Genomic DNA, 19,919 nt, shown 5'->3' on the forward strand with positions numbered 1-19,919 from the left:
CGATAAATGATTGAGCGCTCATTTCAGTAATTATATTAGTTTACTGAAATATCATTTACAAGTAGCTAAGTGTTTTAAGGATAAAATACATTAAAGAGTAGAACGGTAAGTTTATCCCTACTCGATGTAGATCATCTATAGAGGATCTTTGATTATTTGGATTGAAATAATGGGTTATTTAAAGCGCATTCATTTTTGGTATATAGAGTATTCTATCTAATCAGGAGTGCAATTCCGAATCCAAAGTTGAGTTAGGAGGAATTAATAAGTTAGGAAATTTACTTGGTAAATTTTGGATCTAATTATTATGAGCTTGATTACATAGGGCTATGGTCCCCACACTAACTGAGATAATATTATTTTGTAGTCTCAATTAATTAATTTTAATTAATCAATTAGAATTCTAAATAAGACTATGTCTTATTTGTGAATTTTCACTAAGCAAGGACTGAATTGAGAAGAAAGAGATGATTTAGGGTTTATTTATTAATTAAGAGACTTTATAAGATCTAATTAATAAATAAGTTAAATGACAATTTTATTTGATAATTAATTATAATTATTAAATAGATAAATTTGACATTTATAGGATTAGAATTAAAATATGACATTTGTAAAAAAAAAAGGATAAATTGTTAAACAAATGACAAAATTGAATCCTATGGGGCCCACATATATGACAGGTCACTTAAAGTAAATTTATGCTATTATTTTATCTTTTTTTAATCCATATAATTTAAATTTTATGCCTAGATAAAATCCTAATAAATAAAGAGATGACTCTTATTTTCATAACCTACATCAGACTCTTTTGTCAAACAACTAGAAAATAAAGAGAGCCACCTTCTATTTCGAATCTATCCTCTTCTCTACTGATTATTTCGAAGCTTATGGTTAAATGAGAGTATGCCCACTCATGTCAAATCAATACCTAGCATAGTGAGGAAGATTGTGTCTAACCAAATTGAAGGAGAAAAGATCAAGATTCAGATCTTGATAATGCTATGCTATAGGCAAGAATCAAGGGTTAGAGATCTAAATGGAAGGAGTCATTATATTCTACTGCCATCAATGTAAGAATTTTTTAATCTCTTATGTGTTTATTTCATTGTTTTAGGAAATTTATATTTAAGATATTAGATTCTAAATTATAATTAACATACATGTTAATAAATTTTGATCCTCGTAAAACAAGTTTCAACAATTTCCTATTCTAAGAGACAAACTTAGTATGGTTTTAGCTTCCACCCATAGTTTGAGGGGGATTCTTAGATGATAGATTAGTTAATTACTTTAGTTAGTTAGTTAGTTTCTGATAGTGAGCTGTTACTTTCACTCTTGATGTAACTAACTTCTCTCTTGTAATAATTTATCTTCTGTTAGCTTTGTATATAAAATCTAACTTATACAATCAATATAATCAACAATTAAGATCAATACAATTCTCTGGTTTTATTTACTTTTGGTTTTCTTCTCTTACTCTTCTCGTTCAACAATTGTATAATCTTTTAGCCCTTATGACATTATTTAGTCATCAATGAAATTGGTCTTTACTTTTTTTTTTTAAAAAAAAATAATTAGAAAAAATAAAAAGAAGGCTCTTACAATAAATTATACTGACACTTTGATTAACTGAAAGTCAAGCATGCCTAACAATCTGTTCATAATCAGGAAGAACACATAATCTGGAAGAGATCATTATCTTACATGCCTCAGTTTGAGTATATTTTGAAATTGAAATTCCATCACCATGTCAATGTTTTCCATGACATTTATGTGTGTATACAGTTAAGATTTTGATGTTTAATGTACGGGTGTTACTTATTTCTTACACACTATATGTAGTTTTATTTATAATAATATGTACATTATCAAGTCTCCCGTGCATTTTAGCTACATTTAAAAACAACTGATGAGCTAATTTTAAGAGTATATTTCTTTCTTACTCCATCTAATTTTACTGCATAATCACTTCTACAAAATGTTAAGTAGACAAATAAAATATAGTGAAAGAAAACAGAGTGAACACATGAATGTGTTGGGAACCTGCTTGCCCATGTTATCTTTTAGAATCTGAAAAGAAGAGTAGAATGAAAACTAGAACGAAAAAAGTGTACATCTGCAATGAAAATGGTGATCTAGGTTTTAAAAGCGAGCCTGATAAAAGATTGGATTTAGAAATTGAATTTAGAAGAGGAAAATCTTGTGCTTTTTTTCATCTTCTCCTACAAATACCATGGAGACATCTAATGTTATAAATTTTTTAAGTAGACTTTTTTTAAAAATACCACTAATAAAATTTAATTTAATTTTTTTTTTTTTTAAAAAAACAAGAATTATTACAATATTTATTACCAGTAATGTCTACAAGAATTGTAGAATCATATTAGAGAAACCAAACAGGAAGAGCATTAACAAAATATAAGAATTTACTGAAGGCAAACTCAGGACTCTGCTTCCTCCACTGAAGCTTCAATTCGGAGTAGAACAAAGCCAACAGCAACACCAACAAGAACAAGCCCATTCATGATCGCTGCAATCCTGAAGATCTCAGCAACGGCATTGCAAGTAGAAGAAAGGGCCCCACCCCCACCTCTGCTTTTCCCCTTTGAAGGAGCTCTAAACGACATCATAATCTTCTCAAACGACTGCTCCGCACACATAGGGTGACCAAGCGAAACGACGCCGTTGCTCGCTTTCAGCCCGGCAAAGGAGTTGATTCCAGTCAAGTAATTGACTTTCCTTGTCGCCCTCCTTGGGCTAGACACTGATGACGCAGCTATAAATGTTGCTGGAGACAGTGTAGCTGAGGCACTAGCCATGTTTAGTTTTCCTGAAAATTGATCAAGAAAAAAAAACTAGTCAGAATTTGTTTTTTTCTTCTTCTTTTGTTGAGCTCTAAAACCAAAAGATAAGAAATGAAAGTTTTGGGTGTTTAAAGAAATGGGTTACCCGTACGTATGTGGTGGTGTTTGTGTTAGAGGAGTTTTGTTTCGGTAAAGTATGAAGATGATATGGTTTAGTGGATAAGGTGGGAGATGAGGATGGTTGGCACAGATAAAGATTGGATTATTTATTTATTTATTTTTTCATGGAATAACGACCACATGGAATGCCAACAAGGCTTGACCTTATTTGAACTCACGTTTTAACTTAAACTTGAGTAAATGACTAATATCAACGGAAGTGTGATTAATATGGTCATTACGATTTGAAAGGTTGTAGAAAGTGTTGGGAGGATTAAAAAATTTAGAATAATTTGGAGCTTAAATATTTAAGTTCGACTCCTGGTTACATATTGTTATTTATATTTTTGAGTATGTGACATGTGACATAAAATAAGGGATTAGCCTTTTAATACCACTAATTAAGATCCCCTATTGCAACTCTGTCGCGGATAAGCCTCGCGGAGCCAGGAACAAGGCAAGACTGAAAGATATACAGATGTCCAATTTGCCCTATCCTAGCTTCCCAAAAGGCATGTTATTTATCCCAAACTCGAAATAGTCAAAATATGGAAGCCTACCCAAATTGATACCTAGATGGATACTTGAGGGGCCTATCGCGGAGGTCAACCGCCCAAGAGTGTTGCAGACATCTACCTTTGGAGTAATCCTGTTCGCCCAATTACGATTATATTTTTTCTGAAACAAAATCAGATCTTGTCTCCTATGTCCAGGCATGATAGTGCACACACCTCATCCACCTTTTTGCAAGACAAATATTTTAGACCTCTGCTTTTTAAGGTTAAATATTTGGGGGCCACGTGCCCTCTACTTTTTAAGGTTGAACCTTTGAGCGACACATGTCCACAACGTACAAACGGTCCCTAATTTTCCAGCTATACAGCACGCACGGGCACAATTGTTTCCAAGGGACCCAATAGTCATATCTCATTTTTTGCATGTAATTTAACCCAGTAGTGGGCTTTGAGTAGAAACCCTAGGCGGGTCATGGGCATGTCCATACCCGCCACTTAGCCTATAAATACCCTTCTATTTCCATATGAAGGGGGATTACAACTAAAATAGCCAAAGCTCTGTCAATATTGTTGTAAGTCTTCTCCTTTTTCAAGAGAAACTAAGGACACAGAGTTAGGGTTTCCTACAAAACATTGTAAACACATCAAATACGCCCTTAGAAGCTAATAGACTGACTCGCGGACTAAGGTTAATTAATACCTGAACCACGTAAAAATCTCCATCTCTTTATTTTTTGCATTTTATTATTTCTTTAGTTCTCAAATATTTAATTTCTAAAAATTTCAGTAAACACATATAAATACGAATATTTAAGTTTAGTTTTTTACAGTAATAATACTTTAGCAATTGTAATCACTCTCAAGACCTCGATCAAGTAAACACAAAACTAATCAAAACTTAAATTAATTGCTAAAACAATTTGTAATCAAATTGTGATGAAAACAATTGGAATTCAAAACTAAAACATAACGAAATTGCAAGAAGAAAAATACCATCAAAGAGACCTTTATTGATGAATGAGATCAATACAATAGAGGATTGATACTCTTAAATTACATAGAAAGCTCACAACGAGAGATCAACATCAAACTCACTTAATCCGTGTTACAACCAGTTACACTAAGAATTATATATATCTCTCTCTCTCTCTCTCTCTCTCTCTCTCTCTCTCTCTCTCTCTCTCTCTCTCTCTCTCTCTCTCTCTCACTTATTTCCTAATCTCAATCATAAAAATGAATTAAATTATACAAGGTCTATTATATGATGGGGACAATTAGAAATACAAACTAACTAACCTGATAAGTAAAACTATTATTGACACATCAGCATGGCAAATTGAAATTGTTGAACTAACACTACAGATCCACCTTAGTTTAGTTATTATTCCCATATTTCGAGTAGCATTATAGTCACGACACGTGTAAAAAGTCTGGAAGACAAACCAACTCGAAAATTGAATAACTTACCTTGGAGAATACTGATTGTAGACACATTGAAGTATCTTTTTAATCAATTAAGGACGAGTCCTAAATAACAATTACTATTTGGCAAAACCAATGAGATGAAAAACTAATAGAAAAAAAATTCCATCTTGGGGAGCACAGAGTGAATAATAAACAAAATAAGGATAGAATATGTAGGGGCAAGTCATTGGAAAGGGTAGATGACGAGTTGTTTAAGAGCTTGTAACTCATTGACCCACATACTCGTGAGTATGTTTAATGACTAAGGGATATGAGCAAAAGGCAATTCATCTCAAAATAATCAGAATGGCGTGAGTGGATAACATCTCGCAAGACACGCCTAGACATTTCAAATATAACTAAAGAATGCAAGGTGTATTTTGGATAAGATATTTCGATAAAGAAATTATCTTTAAGATAAATAGAAAAAGTGGTTGTAATTTTTTAACCCCAAAAATTAGCGCTGCTAATTTTTTTAGGTTAGTTAACTAATTTTGGAGCGATTAATGGAAGTGCATTCACGGAGCTTACCTACTCGACATGTATTTCATAAAACTATCATCGATACTCGCAGTGCCTGGGATGCACCCATGTGGTTCAATGACTGATCTCGTGGTGATTCAACAATGAAAGGAAGTGCGTAAGAAGGAGAAGTTGTGCATACATGTATGAGTGTGTGCATTCGGGTGTATGCATGCAGGTGTGTGCTTGCATGAGTATGTGCGGTTATAAGGGTGTGAGACAGAGGGCCCGCATGCGAGCATGTACGTGAGTGTGTGCGGCTGCAATGGTGCGAGCCGTGGTGGTGAGTGAGGTGTGTGTGCAAGTGTGTATGTGTGGTTAGTCTTGGGGCCTCGCATGCGAGCCTTGATGGTGAGTCGTCTAAGCGTGCATGTGCTGTGAGCCTTGGGGGCTCGCATGCAAGCCATGGTGTTGAGTGCATGCGTGTGTGCGAGTGTGTGTGTGTGTTGTGAGCCTCAAGGGCTCGCATGTGAGCCCATGTGGGCGTCTCGCATGCAAGTCGTTGTATACACATGCATGAGCTGTGTTGCAACGAGTGAGTAGCGTAACGTGCGTATGTCATGAATGTAAGATATAATTCATTCGTATGCATGCTGACGAGGACGTCGTTGAACGGGGAATAAAAGGACAAGGCATGCAAGAGACAAGCATACAACCACGCCACTTGTAAGCTTTGAGAATAAGGGGTATGAGTAGTGGAGGGAGCGCATTAGCAAGGTCTGAGGACCCGACCAAAGGTACACTACAATCACACACCTACAATCAAGGATCACACTTTTGCAACGAAAGATAAACTTTCTACAACCGGGGACCACTTAACACCAGACAAAGGTACAAGGTGCTAGGCCACCTCCTGCACCTGTGACGTGCAGAATGAAAGCGACACATTATCCCCCCGGGACAACCATGTACCTCAGACCATTAGAGTCTATATATACCCCTTTCTAAGATGTGAGAGGGGGTTGGAAAATCATTCTTGTAACTTGATCTTGACAACAATAGAAACTTTATCATTTTCTCTCTATTTTGGGATAGCAATTTGAATCCATATTTCATCGTTCTTTTCATCTTATATCTAAACTTGAAATATCGTTTGATTTCCTGGCCAACAATTTAGTTGACAAGTTCTCACTGTCAACAATTTGGCACCTTCTGTGGGAATGACAAGCTTAGGCCAAGTCATTTTTTACACACAATCATTACAAAATTACCAGAGGCTCTCTTTTTCGTTAATATGTGAAGACTCACCTCGACAAAATTCAGTTGGTCACGTCAGAGCAAGGCCTATCACCATCCGCCGTCGGGAGAGGAGGTGTAAACATCAGCTGGACTCAAGTAGATAGAGGACACTGACAAAAAGTGTTTGGAAAAGTCCCCGAAGTGGTAGAATACATTAGGATGATTGTAGGAGGCCCTTGCTTTGGAAGCTATACTCGTAGAGGGAGAGACAAGTACACTCAAGAGGTAAAGCAAGAACCTCACTCCTAGAATTTAGAGCAAAGAACTCTGAAGAATTGTAAGGGAGAAAATAACCCAGTCACCTTTCCACAGGAAGATGCAAGAGGAGTGCATGCATTTCCCACACAATGATTCGTTGGTGCTTACGGTTCAGTTGGCTAACACCAGGGTGCACCGAAGTTGGTTGATAAAGGGATTTTAGTAGATATCCAATACATCATAGCCCTAAAGTAGATGGGGCTTGGTCTTGAGGATCTAAAACCCTGCACATCCCTAATATATGGGTTCACTGGAGACTCGATTCAACCACAGGGGTCGATAGAATTAGCATTAATTTTAGGGTGGAGACCTCTACATTCCATGGTGATGACCACCTTCTTTGTAGTGGACTCTCTAGTGGCCTACAATGCCGTGCTAGGGAGACCATCGCTCAACCAGTTAAAAGCAGTCACTTATGTATACCATTTGGCAATGAAATTTTTGACTCCCAGGGGCATCGCCACCTTGAAGGGATAATAGAAGGAAGCTAAAGAATGCTACAACATGTCACTCAAAATTGCCTCTAAACCTCGAGAACCAACGATGATGACGGTCCATGGGGGACCCAACCAAGGCGATGAAGCTTCATCGAAACTAGACCCTCAAGTTTGTGAGGAAGTGTGAGTGGAATTAGTAGAAGAGTTAGAAGAAATAGTAATTTTGAAGAACTCACTCAAGGTCCTAAAAGTTGGAAAAGGGATCCTTGAAGCCCTTAAGAGGGAGTTAAAGAACTTTCTAAAAAAGAATATAGTCATGTCTGCTTGGGGGATGAGGACATGGAAGGAATAGACCTAACTGTAATGTGCTACCATCTCAATGTTGATCGAAATGCAAGGCCAGTAAGACAAAAGTAGAGGGCTCTAAATTCCATAAAGTATGCGGCCTTGAGAGTGGAAGTTGACCGAATTGATATGATCAACTTCATCTGAGAAGCATTCTACCTGGAGTGGGTATTGAACCCTGTGTTGGTTCCCAAACCCAATGGGAAATGGAGAGTGTGCATTGCCTTCAATCATTTGAATAACTCTTTCCCAAAGGATAGCTTCCTGCTATTGCGTATAGATCAGTTTGTGGATGCAATAGCGGGGTATGAATTGTTTTCCTTTATAGATGCATAGTCAAGATATAACCAAATACCCATGATTCCTGAAAATAAGGAGCACACCTCATTCATTATGGATCGAGGCCTTTATTGCTACCGGGTCATGCCTTTCGGGCTGAAAAATTGTTGGGGCAACATACCAACTACTTGTCAACAGGATGTTTGCCAACCAAATTGGTCACAACATGGAGGTATATGTCAATGGCATGTTGGTAAACACCAAGAAAGCAAGTGATTTAATGAAGGATTTGGACAAAATGTTCACCACCCTCTGCAAATATCGGATGAAGTTAAATCCGCTGAAGTGTTGTGACAGTCAGTCGTCCCGTGATCCGTAAGGGGAAACACCGGGTAAGCTGTGCAATCCAACATCGCCTGGGGAAGGTCAAGTGTGATGATTCTGAGGTTGTGTAGGTATGGGACTACACAGTTGAAGAGGGCTTAAAAATTGATTGGTACTACCTATATCAACAAGGTGTATCTTATTTTTTGGTAGCCCATCATGAAAGAACTCCATGGTTAAGCGTGCTTGACCTAGAGTAATTTTAGGATGGGTGACCTCTTGGGAAGTTTTCCTAGGAAGCGTGTGAGTGAGGACAAAGCACGCTGGAAATACTTGTGTTGGTTTGTAGGGACAGTCGTCAATCTAGGAAGCAGCTAGAGTGGCGTACTCGTGTATAAGAGCCATGAGTTAGTGGGTGTAAGGGCCCAATAGAGGCTTGAAGCGAGGACATTACAAATGGTATCAGGGCCTTGACTCAGCCGGAAGTGTGGTCGACGAGGACGTCGGACCCCATAAGGGGGGTGATTGTGACAGTCAGTAGTCCCATGATCCGTAAGGAGAAACACCAGGTAAGTTGTGCAATCCCACATCGCTTGGGGAAGGTCAAGTGTGATGATTCTGAGACTGTGTAGGTATGGGACTACACAGTTAAAGAGGGCTTAAATGAATTGATTGGTACTGCCTATATCAACAAGGTGCATCTTGTTTTTCGGTAGCCCATCATGAAAGAACTCCATGGTTAAGTGTGCTTGACCTGGAGTAATTTCAGGATGGGTGACCTCCTGGGAAGTTTTCCCGTGAAGCGTGCGAGTGAGGACAAAGCTCGCTGGAAACACTTGTGTTGGTTTGTAGGAAAATTCATCAATCCTGGAAGCAGCCAGAGTGGCGTACTCATGTATAAGAGCCATGAGTCTGTGAGTGTAAGGGCCCAATGGAGGCTTGAAGCAGGGACGTTACAAGTGTGTATTCGGCGTGTCCTCCAAAAATTTCCTGGGATTCATGGTCAATGAGAGAGGTATAGAAGCAAACCTTAAAAAGATTAAAGCATTAATAGACATGGAATCACCGAAGTATAGGAAGGATGTCCAGTGTCTAACCGAGAGAGTAGCCGCTCTGAATATGTTTATTTTGAGGTCCACCGACAAATGTCTCCCATTCTTTGACACCCTCAAAGGAAATAAGAAGTTTGTTTGGGACGAGAATTGCAAGAGAGCTTTCACGAGCTTGAAGGAGCACCTGGGAAATCTGCCTTTGTTGGCCAAACCAAAAAGAGGTGAGAAGTTGCACATACATTTTGCAATCTCTGAACACGCCTTAAGCGATGCCCTTATAAGAGGGAGGGAAAGTAACAACAGCCTGTGTACTACATCAGTAAGCATTTTGTGGATGTTGAGACTTGTTACTCGAAGATCGAGAAGTTGGCTTACGCTTTCATAGTGGTGTCGCAAAAAATGAAGCCATATTTCCACGTGCATGCAATTGTGGTGTTGACCAATAACCCTTTGAGACAAGTCTTGCACAAACCTGAAACCTCAGGGCACTTACTCAAGTGGTTGATAGAGCTATGTCAATTTGACATCACTTACACCTCAAAAGTGTTGATCAATGGGCAAGCGATGGCAGATTTCATGGTAGAGTTCACCTACTATCCAAACGAGAGAGACCAAGAGCAAGAAATTGATGGAGAGTCAGAAGAAAATGGAGAAGGAGAGGCCACTTGGGAGTTGCATGTGGACAGATCCTTGAATGATAACAGAGTAGGAGCTGGAGTTGTGATGATAGCCCTTGGAGGGACCAAAATGTATTGTGCGATAATGTTCAACTTCAAGGCATCCAAAAACGAGGCTAAGTATGAAGCAATGTTAGCCAGATTGAGAGTCACCAAGGAATTAAAAGTTACGTGGCTACGGATTTTCAGTGACTCGCAATTGGTGATTTTCTAAGTGAGGGGAGAATACTAAGCAAAAGGGCCAAGGATGGTGGCATACTTGGTTAAGGATATGAGTTACCTAGAGTAGCCACAACACTTCACAGTTGAACAAATCCCAAGGGAGAGCAACGCCAAGAGGATGGTATCTTAAAGTCTATGCGGGTCGAGTTCTTAGCCTAACCAACTATTGAGTGTGATCAAGTGTTACAAGTAGAGGGTGTTGGGTTTTATGTCCTAGATAAAACTCATTTCAATATAATCAGATTTACTTATTAATATAGATCAGAAATAACATTTAATGTTGCATGGTTCACATGATTTATTTCATGATTATATGTACATAATGTATAAATTCATCTGAAACTCTTTTCACATACTTGATCCTGTTTATTGTGTCGTCAACACATTGGAAAGTAAACATGACTATGTGAATAAAGTTTCCTAGATTTATCAGACACAAGGTTTTACTGATATGATAATCTACAACAGAGTTTACTTGCATTTGGAGAAATGTTATGTTCTTTCCAGAGCATTGGTTAAAGTAAAACTCAGGTTGGATGCATGGAGTATGCATCGGAAGGGACCGATATTGAACTTTGACTTAGATTTATTAAACTTACCGTAATATCTATTCAAGTCAATATCGCCTAGTTGATCCTAGATCAAATGATCTTAATCCTGTTATGATTAGGCTCAATCTCAAGAGGCTATTCGTGTTCTTTGATTTGTTAGTTAAGCCTACTTTTAGGTCAGGGTGATACGTACATTTTGGGAACACGGTAGTGCAATTGAGTGGGAGCGCTAACATAAACATGGAATCTATAGCTTCTATCTAGCAAATAGTAAGTAAAGGATGATCTCCTTCGAGCTTGACCAAACGAAAATAAATGGTGGAGATCTCATTTCACATAAGCTGAAATATCATTTATACGAGGTTAAGTGTTTTAAGGATTAAAATACATTGTAGGGTGTAACGGTAATCTAATCCCTTTACAATGTAGATCATTCATATAGAGGATCATTGATCATATTAGGATTATAACAATGGATAACTAATGATGTGTCTATATGGTGGAACATATAGAGCATTCTATATACTGAGAGTGCAATTCTAAGTTTTATGCGTGGATTCAACGAAGAATTAATAAGTTAGTGAATTTTAGTAATAAATTCTTGATCTGCTTATTGGAAGCTCGGTTATATAGACCCATGGTCCCCGCACTAGTTGAGATAATATTGCTTGTAAGACTCATATATTTGGTTTTGATTAATCAATTATAATTCTCAATTTAGACTATGTCTATTTGTGAATTTTTCACTAAGTAAGGGCGAAATTGTAAAGAAAGAGTTTTAGGGGCATATTTGTTAATTATGATACTTTGTATGGTTCAATTAATAAATATGATAAATAACAATATTATTTAATAATTATTTATAGTTATTAAATAATTAGAATTGGCATTTAAATGGTTGAATTTGAAAATTGACATTTTTGAGAAAATCAGATGCAGAAAAGATAAAACTGCAAAATTGCAAAAAGTGAGGCCCAAATCCACTTGTATAGGGCCGGCCACTTTTGTAGGGAATTTAAACTGATATTTTCATTATTTTAATGCCAAATAATTCAAACCTAACCCTAGTGGAATGCTATAAATAGATAGTGAAGGCTTCAAGAAAATTACACTTAAATTTTCTAATTTTTCCTTCAGAGAAAAACCTTAGCCTTCTCTCTCCCTATCTGGCCGACCACTCCCTCTCTCTTTCTTCCCTCTTGAATTTTGAAATCCTTAGTGTGAGAGTAGTGCCCACACACAGAAAGTGATACCTCAACCATAGTGAGGAAGATCGTGAAGAAAGACTTTCAGCAAGAAGGAGTTTCAGCACTAAAGAATCAGAGAAAGAGATCCAGGTTCAGATATTGATAATGCTCTGCTACAGAAAGGAATCAAGGGCTAGATATCTGAACGGAAGGAGTCATTATATTCCGCTGCACCCAATGTAAGGTTTCCTAAACTTTATATGTATTTATTTCATCGTTTTAGAAAGTTCATATTTAGGGTGTTAATCAACATACTTGTGAGTAGATCTAAGATCCTGGTAAAATAATTTCCCACAGAGGGGAAGAAGCCTCTTGGATGACTCCGTACATTGAGTACATTAAAGAAGGGAAGTTGTGTCTATGGATAAGAAGGAGGCACAGAGAATCCAGTATAAAGCCGCTAGATATGTCTTGATGGATGTAGTTCTATACAAGAGAGGTTTCTCCACCCCGCTCCTACATTGTATAAAAGAAAGTGAAGCGCAATGAGTGTTATCTGAAATACATGAAGGAGAATGCGTGAACTATGCAGGAGGTTATTTGATGTCAAGGAAAGTATTGAAGAAGGGATAATACTAGCCTAGCTTAGAGAAAGATGCAACGACTTTTGCGAAAAAGTGTGAGAAATGCCAGTGGCATGCTAGCTGTAGCAGGCCCCCTTCAGCAAAACTGACAAGCATGAACAGCCTGTGGCCATTCACCATGTGGGGAATTAACTTGATTGGGGCCTAACCATCAAGGAGAGCCAAGGCAAAATACGTTGTGGTGGCAATAGACTATTACACCAAGTGGGTAGAGGCCGAGGCGTTGGTTAGCATCACTACTACACAAGTGGTATCCTTCATCAATAAGTTCTTGATATTCATATTTGGAGTACCTTACAGAATCATCACTAACAATGGGACCCAATTTGAAGGAGATTTGCTGAGTTCTTATTGCTCTAAAAGAGGCATCAAGAGGGGATTCTCAACAGTAGTGCACCCTCAGGCTAATGGGCAAGTTGAGATGGCAAACAAAATAATCTAGAAGAACCTCAAAACAAAGATGGGAAAGCTTATAGGCAGATGTGTGGATGAACTACCAAATGTACTCTGGGCGTATAGTTACACACCCCTCTCCCCCCCACAGGCAAAACTCATTTCTCCTTGGTTTACAGGTGCAAAGCCATACTTCCTATTGAGATGAAACTCAACTCGTTTTGTCTGAAGAATTTCAACGAGGAGGCTAATGGAAAAACAATGGCGGAAAACTTGGATCTCATGGAGGAAAGAAAAGATGTAGCCCAAATGAGATTAGTGGTGTATCAACAAAGTGCAGCACTATACTATAATTCAAGAGTCCTCCTGCATGCCTTTAAGACCAGAGACTTGGTGCTAAGGAAAGTCCTCCCAAATACTAAGGATCCAGGAGTCTTGAGAGCAAACTGGGAAGGCCTCTATCAGATTGCCAAAGACATCCCGCCAGGGACCTACAAGTTGGCCCACATGGATGACACAGTATTACCGAGGGCATGGAACACAACACACTTGAAGAAATACTATTGTTGGAAAGGTAAGTCTGATGTATCCTTTAGCCATTTTTATCAAATCAGGCTTCTATTTATAGTAGTCAAATACCTTTAATTAAATTATTATTTAATTATTTAAATAAACAAATATCTATAACTGAATTCGTTTACATATTTATGACGGAATCTCTCAATTACATGAGAGAATATCTCAACAACCTTGAAATATCTATAACCACTTTTTAAATTAGATATTTACCTAATTGAATTAATTAACCCAAAAAGACAAATCTCATAGGGATAGGGACAAGCATAGGCACTTACCATTATCTTTAGGACAAGGTTGGTGTCTTTTGTCCTAATATTTTTGTACTGACAAATCTTGTCTCGAAAAAATTTATCTTAACAATTTTTTTATTTTTCCCTATTTAATTAATTTGAAAAAATTATTTATTTATTACAAAAATAAATAATTACTATTTTGCCAATTCAAAATAGATTTTTCTGAACATCTTTATACAATGTATCCCTACCCTAGACAATATTTCTGTTGGAATATGTTTTGCCAGGATCTAAATTTACTAACAAGTATGTTTTTAACATCCTAAACATGAACTTCTAAAACGATATAAAATAAACACATAAAAGTATGAGACACCTTCATTGGTTGCGGCGAAATTAAATGACTCCTTCCGCTCAGATCTATAACCCTTGTATCCTTTCTGTAGCAGGGTATCACGCGATCTGAGCCCGAAACTCCTTTTGTTATTTGGATTCTTCACAGTCTTAGACATTATGATTGAGGACCCACTTGTTATGTGTGGGCATGCACTCAATCACTAAGGCTTGAAGTTGGTTTGTAAAGATGGCTATATGATTTCGAAATTAGAAGAAGAAAGGAAGAAGATGAAATCTCATAAACCTAGTTGTCAAAGAGAAAGAAAACTAGGTTTTAGCTTTTGAAGCATTAGTTGGATAATGACACCATAGCTTTCTTTTTATACTAATTTCATCTAGGGTTAGGGTTGATTTATTTGGAATAAAAAATGATAAAAATAGAGCAAAAATAGCACCTAGTGGCCTGCCATGAAGTGGGCCATACACTAGTTAGATTTTTGCCATTTTTCTCAACTATTTTATCTATTTTTCATAAATACCACTTTTTGTACTTTCAACCCCATAAATGCCAAACCTATTTATTTAATAATTAAAATAATTATCAAATAAAATTGTCATTTATAATATTTATTAATTAGATTCTATAAAGTCTCTTAATTAACAAATAAACCCTAAAATCCTATTTCTTCACAATCAAGTCATATCTTAGTGAAAATTCACAAACTAGACATGGTCTAATTTTAGAATTATAATTGATTAACTAAAATCAATTAACTGAGTCTTACAAGCAATTTGTCTCAATTAGTATGGGGACCATGGTCCTATGTAACCGAGCTACTAATAAGCAGATCTAGAATTTACCAAGTAAATTCTCTAATTTATTAATTCCTCATTGCACCACTATAGAACTTAGAATTGCACTTTCAGCTATATAGAACGCTCTATATGTTCCACGATATAGATACACTATTAGTTATCCATTGTTATAATCCCAATAATCAATGATTCTCTATAGATGATTTACATTGCATAGAGATTAATCTACTGTTACACCCTTCAATGTATTTTATCCTTAAAACACTTAGCTACCTATAAATGATATTTCAGTGAACTAATATAATCACTGAAATGAGTACTCAACCATTTATCTTTGTTAAGCCAAGCTCAAAGGAAATCATCGTTTCACTTCTATGTCCGGATAAAAGCTATAGATTCCGTATCTATGATTAGCGCTCCCACTCAATTGAACTACCATGTTCTTAACCTATACGTCATGGGAAGAACTAATTGGTCGACTTTAACTAATAGATTAAAGAACACAAATAATGCAACTGAACTAGAACCTAACTATCTCAGGATTGAGATCATTTGATCTAGGATCAACTAGGTGATATTGAATTGAATAGATATTATGGTAAGTTTATCATATCTAATTCAAGTTCAATATCGGTCCCTTTCGATGCATACTCCATGCATCCAACCCAAGCTTACTTTATTCAATGCCCTGGAAATGACATATCACTTATCCAAGGTGCAAGTAAACTACGTTGTAGATTATCATATCAGTTAAACCATGTGTACTGATAAATCATAGGAATACATTTAATCATATAATCTTGATTACTTTCCACTATGCTGACAACACAATAAACAATAATATCAATGTGATAAGGATTTGGATGAATTTATAAATCAAATAAACATATAAATGATCACATGAACCAAAAATCATACTAAATAAGTAATGAGAATAAATTTCTTTCTTTATCGATAATTGAATAGAAAAGATTATATTGAAATAGAGTTTTATTTAGGGCACAAAGCCTTACAGTTTCAAGGTGGCAATTTGGGGACCATGGACCTATAATTCTAAGCTACAATAAACTAGATTATTTATTGTCTCATCAATCAAATAATCTCTTATTTATTAATTCTATGATTACTCTACTATAAATATAGAATTGCACTCTTCGTAATCATAAAATTTTATTTACTGAGTTTAACTGCAGTGTCTATTGATATAATCATTTCCAGTGATTAGCTCTCCATGTATTGGTTCGTAATTAGTTTTGGTCAAAATATTATTTTACCCTTTTAATTACTTATTTATCCTATAGTTCCATTAATTCACTAGTGAAATTATAATTCAAGATCTCATCTGAATTTGTGCACAACATTCTAGTTCCAGAATTAACACTTAAAGGGTTCCAATACTCGATCCGTTAGGAAAGTCAGGATTCCATAGTTGTACATCATGTTCCCAACCATCCATATTATTAGATTCCCAAAATAGATTTTGTAAGAATCATCTTTTTTGAGAAACTTTAACGAGTGAATCAAAGAAACTAATAACATGAACATGAGTTCATGATAACTCAAGATTTAGGTCGATCTACTATTGATCATCGTTACGATATGTCTAGGTCTTTATGATGAACGACATGTTAATAAAGGCAGTTTTATTCATATCAGTCCGTGTCATATATAATCTCTATTATATACAACACCTTCACTTTGATGTCTCACTACATCAGTAATCCAAACCAAGATTACTTGCATCGAAGAACAGGCATTAGTAAACCGTACTAGTAACGGTTGATTAAAAATTCCATAACTTTAATATGTTGCTTACTGTTTTATTCATAGCTAAATGGTCTTAGTTCTCTGTACAGCTACAAGCCACAATCTCATATATAAATAAAAGATTTTTCGATATTTAATATAAATTATTCAATAATAAATATTAACATTTATCAAATATTTACTCTTTATTTAACAATTAAAAATGTCTTCACGTACTTTTCATGACATAAACTCTAACATTTCTGTTTGAACTTATATTTTTCTTATTGTAAATTATTCTTAATTTCTCAAAATTTTAGGTATCTTTGTTTAGTATCTTGCATTGGTTCACCCCCAAAAAGTAGATGCACCCGAAAAATTATGGGAAATTTCACTTTTTGGCCTTAATAATACAAGCCATATCAAATTTTATACCCTCCCTTAATTTGTACAAATTTAGTCCATTGATTACATGAACTTCCCATTTTACCCTTTTTTTTTTTAAAAAATATAAAATAAAATTGGTAAAAACTAAAATTGGTCTTTCTCTCGCTCTCTTCCCTCTCTCTCGTGCACCACTCTCTCTCTCTAGAAAAAACTGAAAAAACTTCTCAAAAATTTCCCTCTTTCTCGTCCGTCCCACTCTCTCGTCCCTCTCTCTCTTCCCTCTTGAATGGTTGTTTCTCGGTGGGTGTTGGTGGAAAACCGAAGCACAACCCAATATCACTCAAGAATCTTACACCATTACAATGGGTAAGTTGTGTTTTAAGCATTTTGTTAGACTTTATGTAGTTTAAAATTGTTATATGTGTCGTATTTGTTTGAACTACTGTTTTTTGGTCTGAAATTGTTGAGATCTGGCAGATCTGGTTTTCAGTCGAAATCTGGGTTTTCCAGTTGTTATCGATGATATATCGATAACTTATCGATGGTTTGTCGATATGTAATAGGGAAGATCAGTGATGACCATTGTCGACGTGTTCTCGACAGTATGTCGATAGCATGTCGACCAAAGCCATCAGCATATTATTTATAAGTTTTCGATTTTTTGTCGACAGTTTGTCGATAGCATGTCGACGAAAAAGCAATCACCATATTATTGACAAGTTGTTGACATTTTGTCGACAGTTTGTCGATAGCATGTCGACAAAAAGCAATCAACCTTGTGTTTAGAACATGTCGACATTTTGTCGACACTATGTCGACATTATGTCGATGCACATTAAAAAAGTAAACAAGCCATAAATAAAACATAAAATAACATTAAACATAACATAAAATAACATTGAAAAAAAAACAGAAAATGAAGTTCATAAAAAAAACAAACATTAAATAATACTCACCACAAGCCATAACATAACAAATTATTTTTTAAATTCTTTGGCTTGTGGGTGAGCCTTGCAATACTTGCATAATGTTCCAGGCTTCACCGGTTTACCGTTAAAGATGCCTAGTTTGCAACGACGGCATCCTTCGGGGAACCCTGGTGGTGGAGCCGGCCATACTGTAGTTTTGCAAAATTCTCTTTCAAGTTTCATGAACCTGAACTCGTTCCCACATCGTTCTCTTTCGAAAGCTCTTTGGGCGTCAAAAACTTTCTGCATTTCAGGAGTAATGATGCCATCATCCTCCTGCTTCAGCTCTTCAGGAGTTAAGATGGGGAATTTGCCCTTGTTCTTTCTTGGCGCCATATTTAGAACTTAAGAATATGAAAAAAATTTAAGAGTAAGAGAGAAGTAGAAGACAAGAACACTTATGAATAAGAAAGGAATTTGCTTTTATAGAGCATTATACATGTTGGGAATGTAGGAAAATTTAATGGCCATTAAATGTGTAACTGAACAGGTGAAACGCATGAAAAGGTGTATTTGTCGACCAAATATCGATACTCTGTCGATATGATGTCGACAACATGCCAATTTAGTGACACGGCAAACTTATTTGTCGATACAATGTCGACATCATGTCGATAGCATATCGATAGGACACGTGTCTGACATGGTTGGGAAGGGTTGTTGGGAACGTAGGTAAAATTTATTAACATTAAATGTGTAACCGTAAAACATGAAACGCATCCACTGTGTGTTTGTCAATTGTTTTGTCGACATAAGAATGGATTTATTACCATTGTACACGCGTCTGTCATGCAAATTCCATTGGGAGAATATGTCGATATAATGTCGATGGTGTGTCGATGTTATATCGATGACGAGCATGCTTAGTGTGGTTGTCGAAGTTATGTCGATATTATGTCGATAAAATGTCGACAATTAGTGTCATATTTTCTGCTGTTGTTGTTATCGACATTATGTCGATTGATATCGATGGGATGTCGATTTTTTTTTTGGGTGTTTTTTCCTTTACTCACCTTGTTTGTTTGGTTTGAAATTGCAGGAGAGAAAGTGTTCCTTGTTGTATCGTACGATGGTGTTTGGTTATGAGAGAATTATAATTGGATTTACAAAGCAGATAGCAGCTTGACGTTGACGATTCTTTGAGACAACCCACTACGAAGCTGCGACAAATTTTATATGAAGAGTTGGAAGTTGATCCCGTAGCGTATGATTAAAAGTTGGAGATTTGTTCCTTGTACATGAAGGGACAAATGGTTGCGCCAGAGGTTATTAAGAGAGAACGCCAACTGAGAACGTTCTTAGAGATGAGGGCAACAATGTCAAATACAGAGTTTATGCCATTATTCGTGACCAAGGTGAGAAAAGTTGGGAATTCGGAGCCTACGCCGCCTACTAATCCTCTCCCTCAAAGTGTGGTAGGGTCTTGCGTTCCCGAAACAGATGTTGGGATTGGTGTGAATGAGGAGGTTCCGACCAATTTAGAGGTTCCGACCAATGTAGAGCAAGAACAAGAAGCGACAGGATTTCATCAGTTTGAAGAGTTCGATACAACCTTCTACAATAACGATCCTATTATAGATTTGAATATGGACGATGAACATGATTTGGCAGTCGATGAAGCCGTAGCGGGACGTTCGTTGAGGTTAGAGTGTGTACCGAGTAACTAAGGTACACAGCGAGAACGACAACCTCGTAGTGAAAACCGCATTACACCTGGAACTAGCAGTAGTCGACAAGGCAGAACTGAAGAACATGCTCGTCATGCAACCTTCTCAACGT

At 36.6% G+C, this 19,919-nt stretch overlaps 1 protein-coding gene across 2 annotated transcripts; it reads right to left on the reverse strand.

Moving 5' to 3' along the window:
* Nucleotides 1–2,273: 2,273 nt before the first annotated feature.
* LOC115703202 (uncharacterized) lies at nucleotides 2,274–3,105 on the reverse strand. Of its 2 annotated transcripts, none has more exons than XM_030630719.2 (2): nucleotides 2,953–3,105; nucleotides 2,274–2,833 (listed from the first exon to the last, which is right to left on the reverse strand). In XM_030630719.2, exon 2 carries the CDS (start codon nucleotides 2,820–2,822, stop codon nucleotides 2,445–2,447), a length of 378 nt encoding a protein of 125 aa, XP_030486579.1. In that variant the 5' UTR covers nucleotides 2,823–2,833; nucleotides 2,953–3,105; the 3' UTR covers nucleotides 2,274–2,444. The 2 variants fall into 2 exon arrangements, with proteins under 2 accessions (XP_030486579.1, XP_030486580.1); XM_030630720.2 differs by having other exon boundaries at nucleotides 2,959–3,024.
* Between the last annotated feature and the right edge of the window lie 16,814 nt (nucleotides 3,106–19,919).

The sequence above is a fragment of the Cannabis sativa genome, chromosome X (genome assembly GCF_029168945.1).
Source record: "Cannabis sativa cultivar Pink pepper isolate KNU-18-1 chromosome X, ASM2916894v1, whole genome shotgun sequence".
In the NCBI taxonomy this organism is placed as follows: domain Eukaryota; kingdom Viridiplantae; phylum Streptophyta; class Magnoliopsida; order Rosales; family Cannabaceae; genus Cannabis; species Cannabis sativa.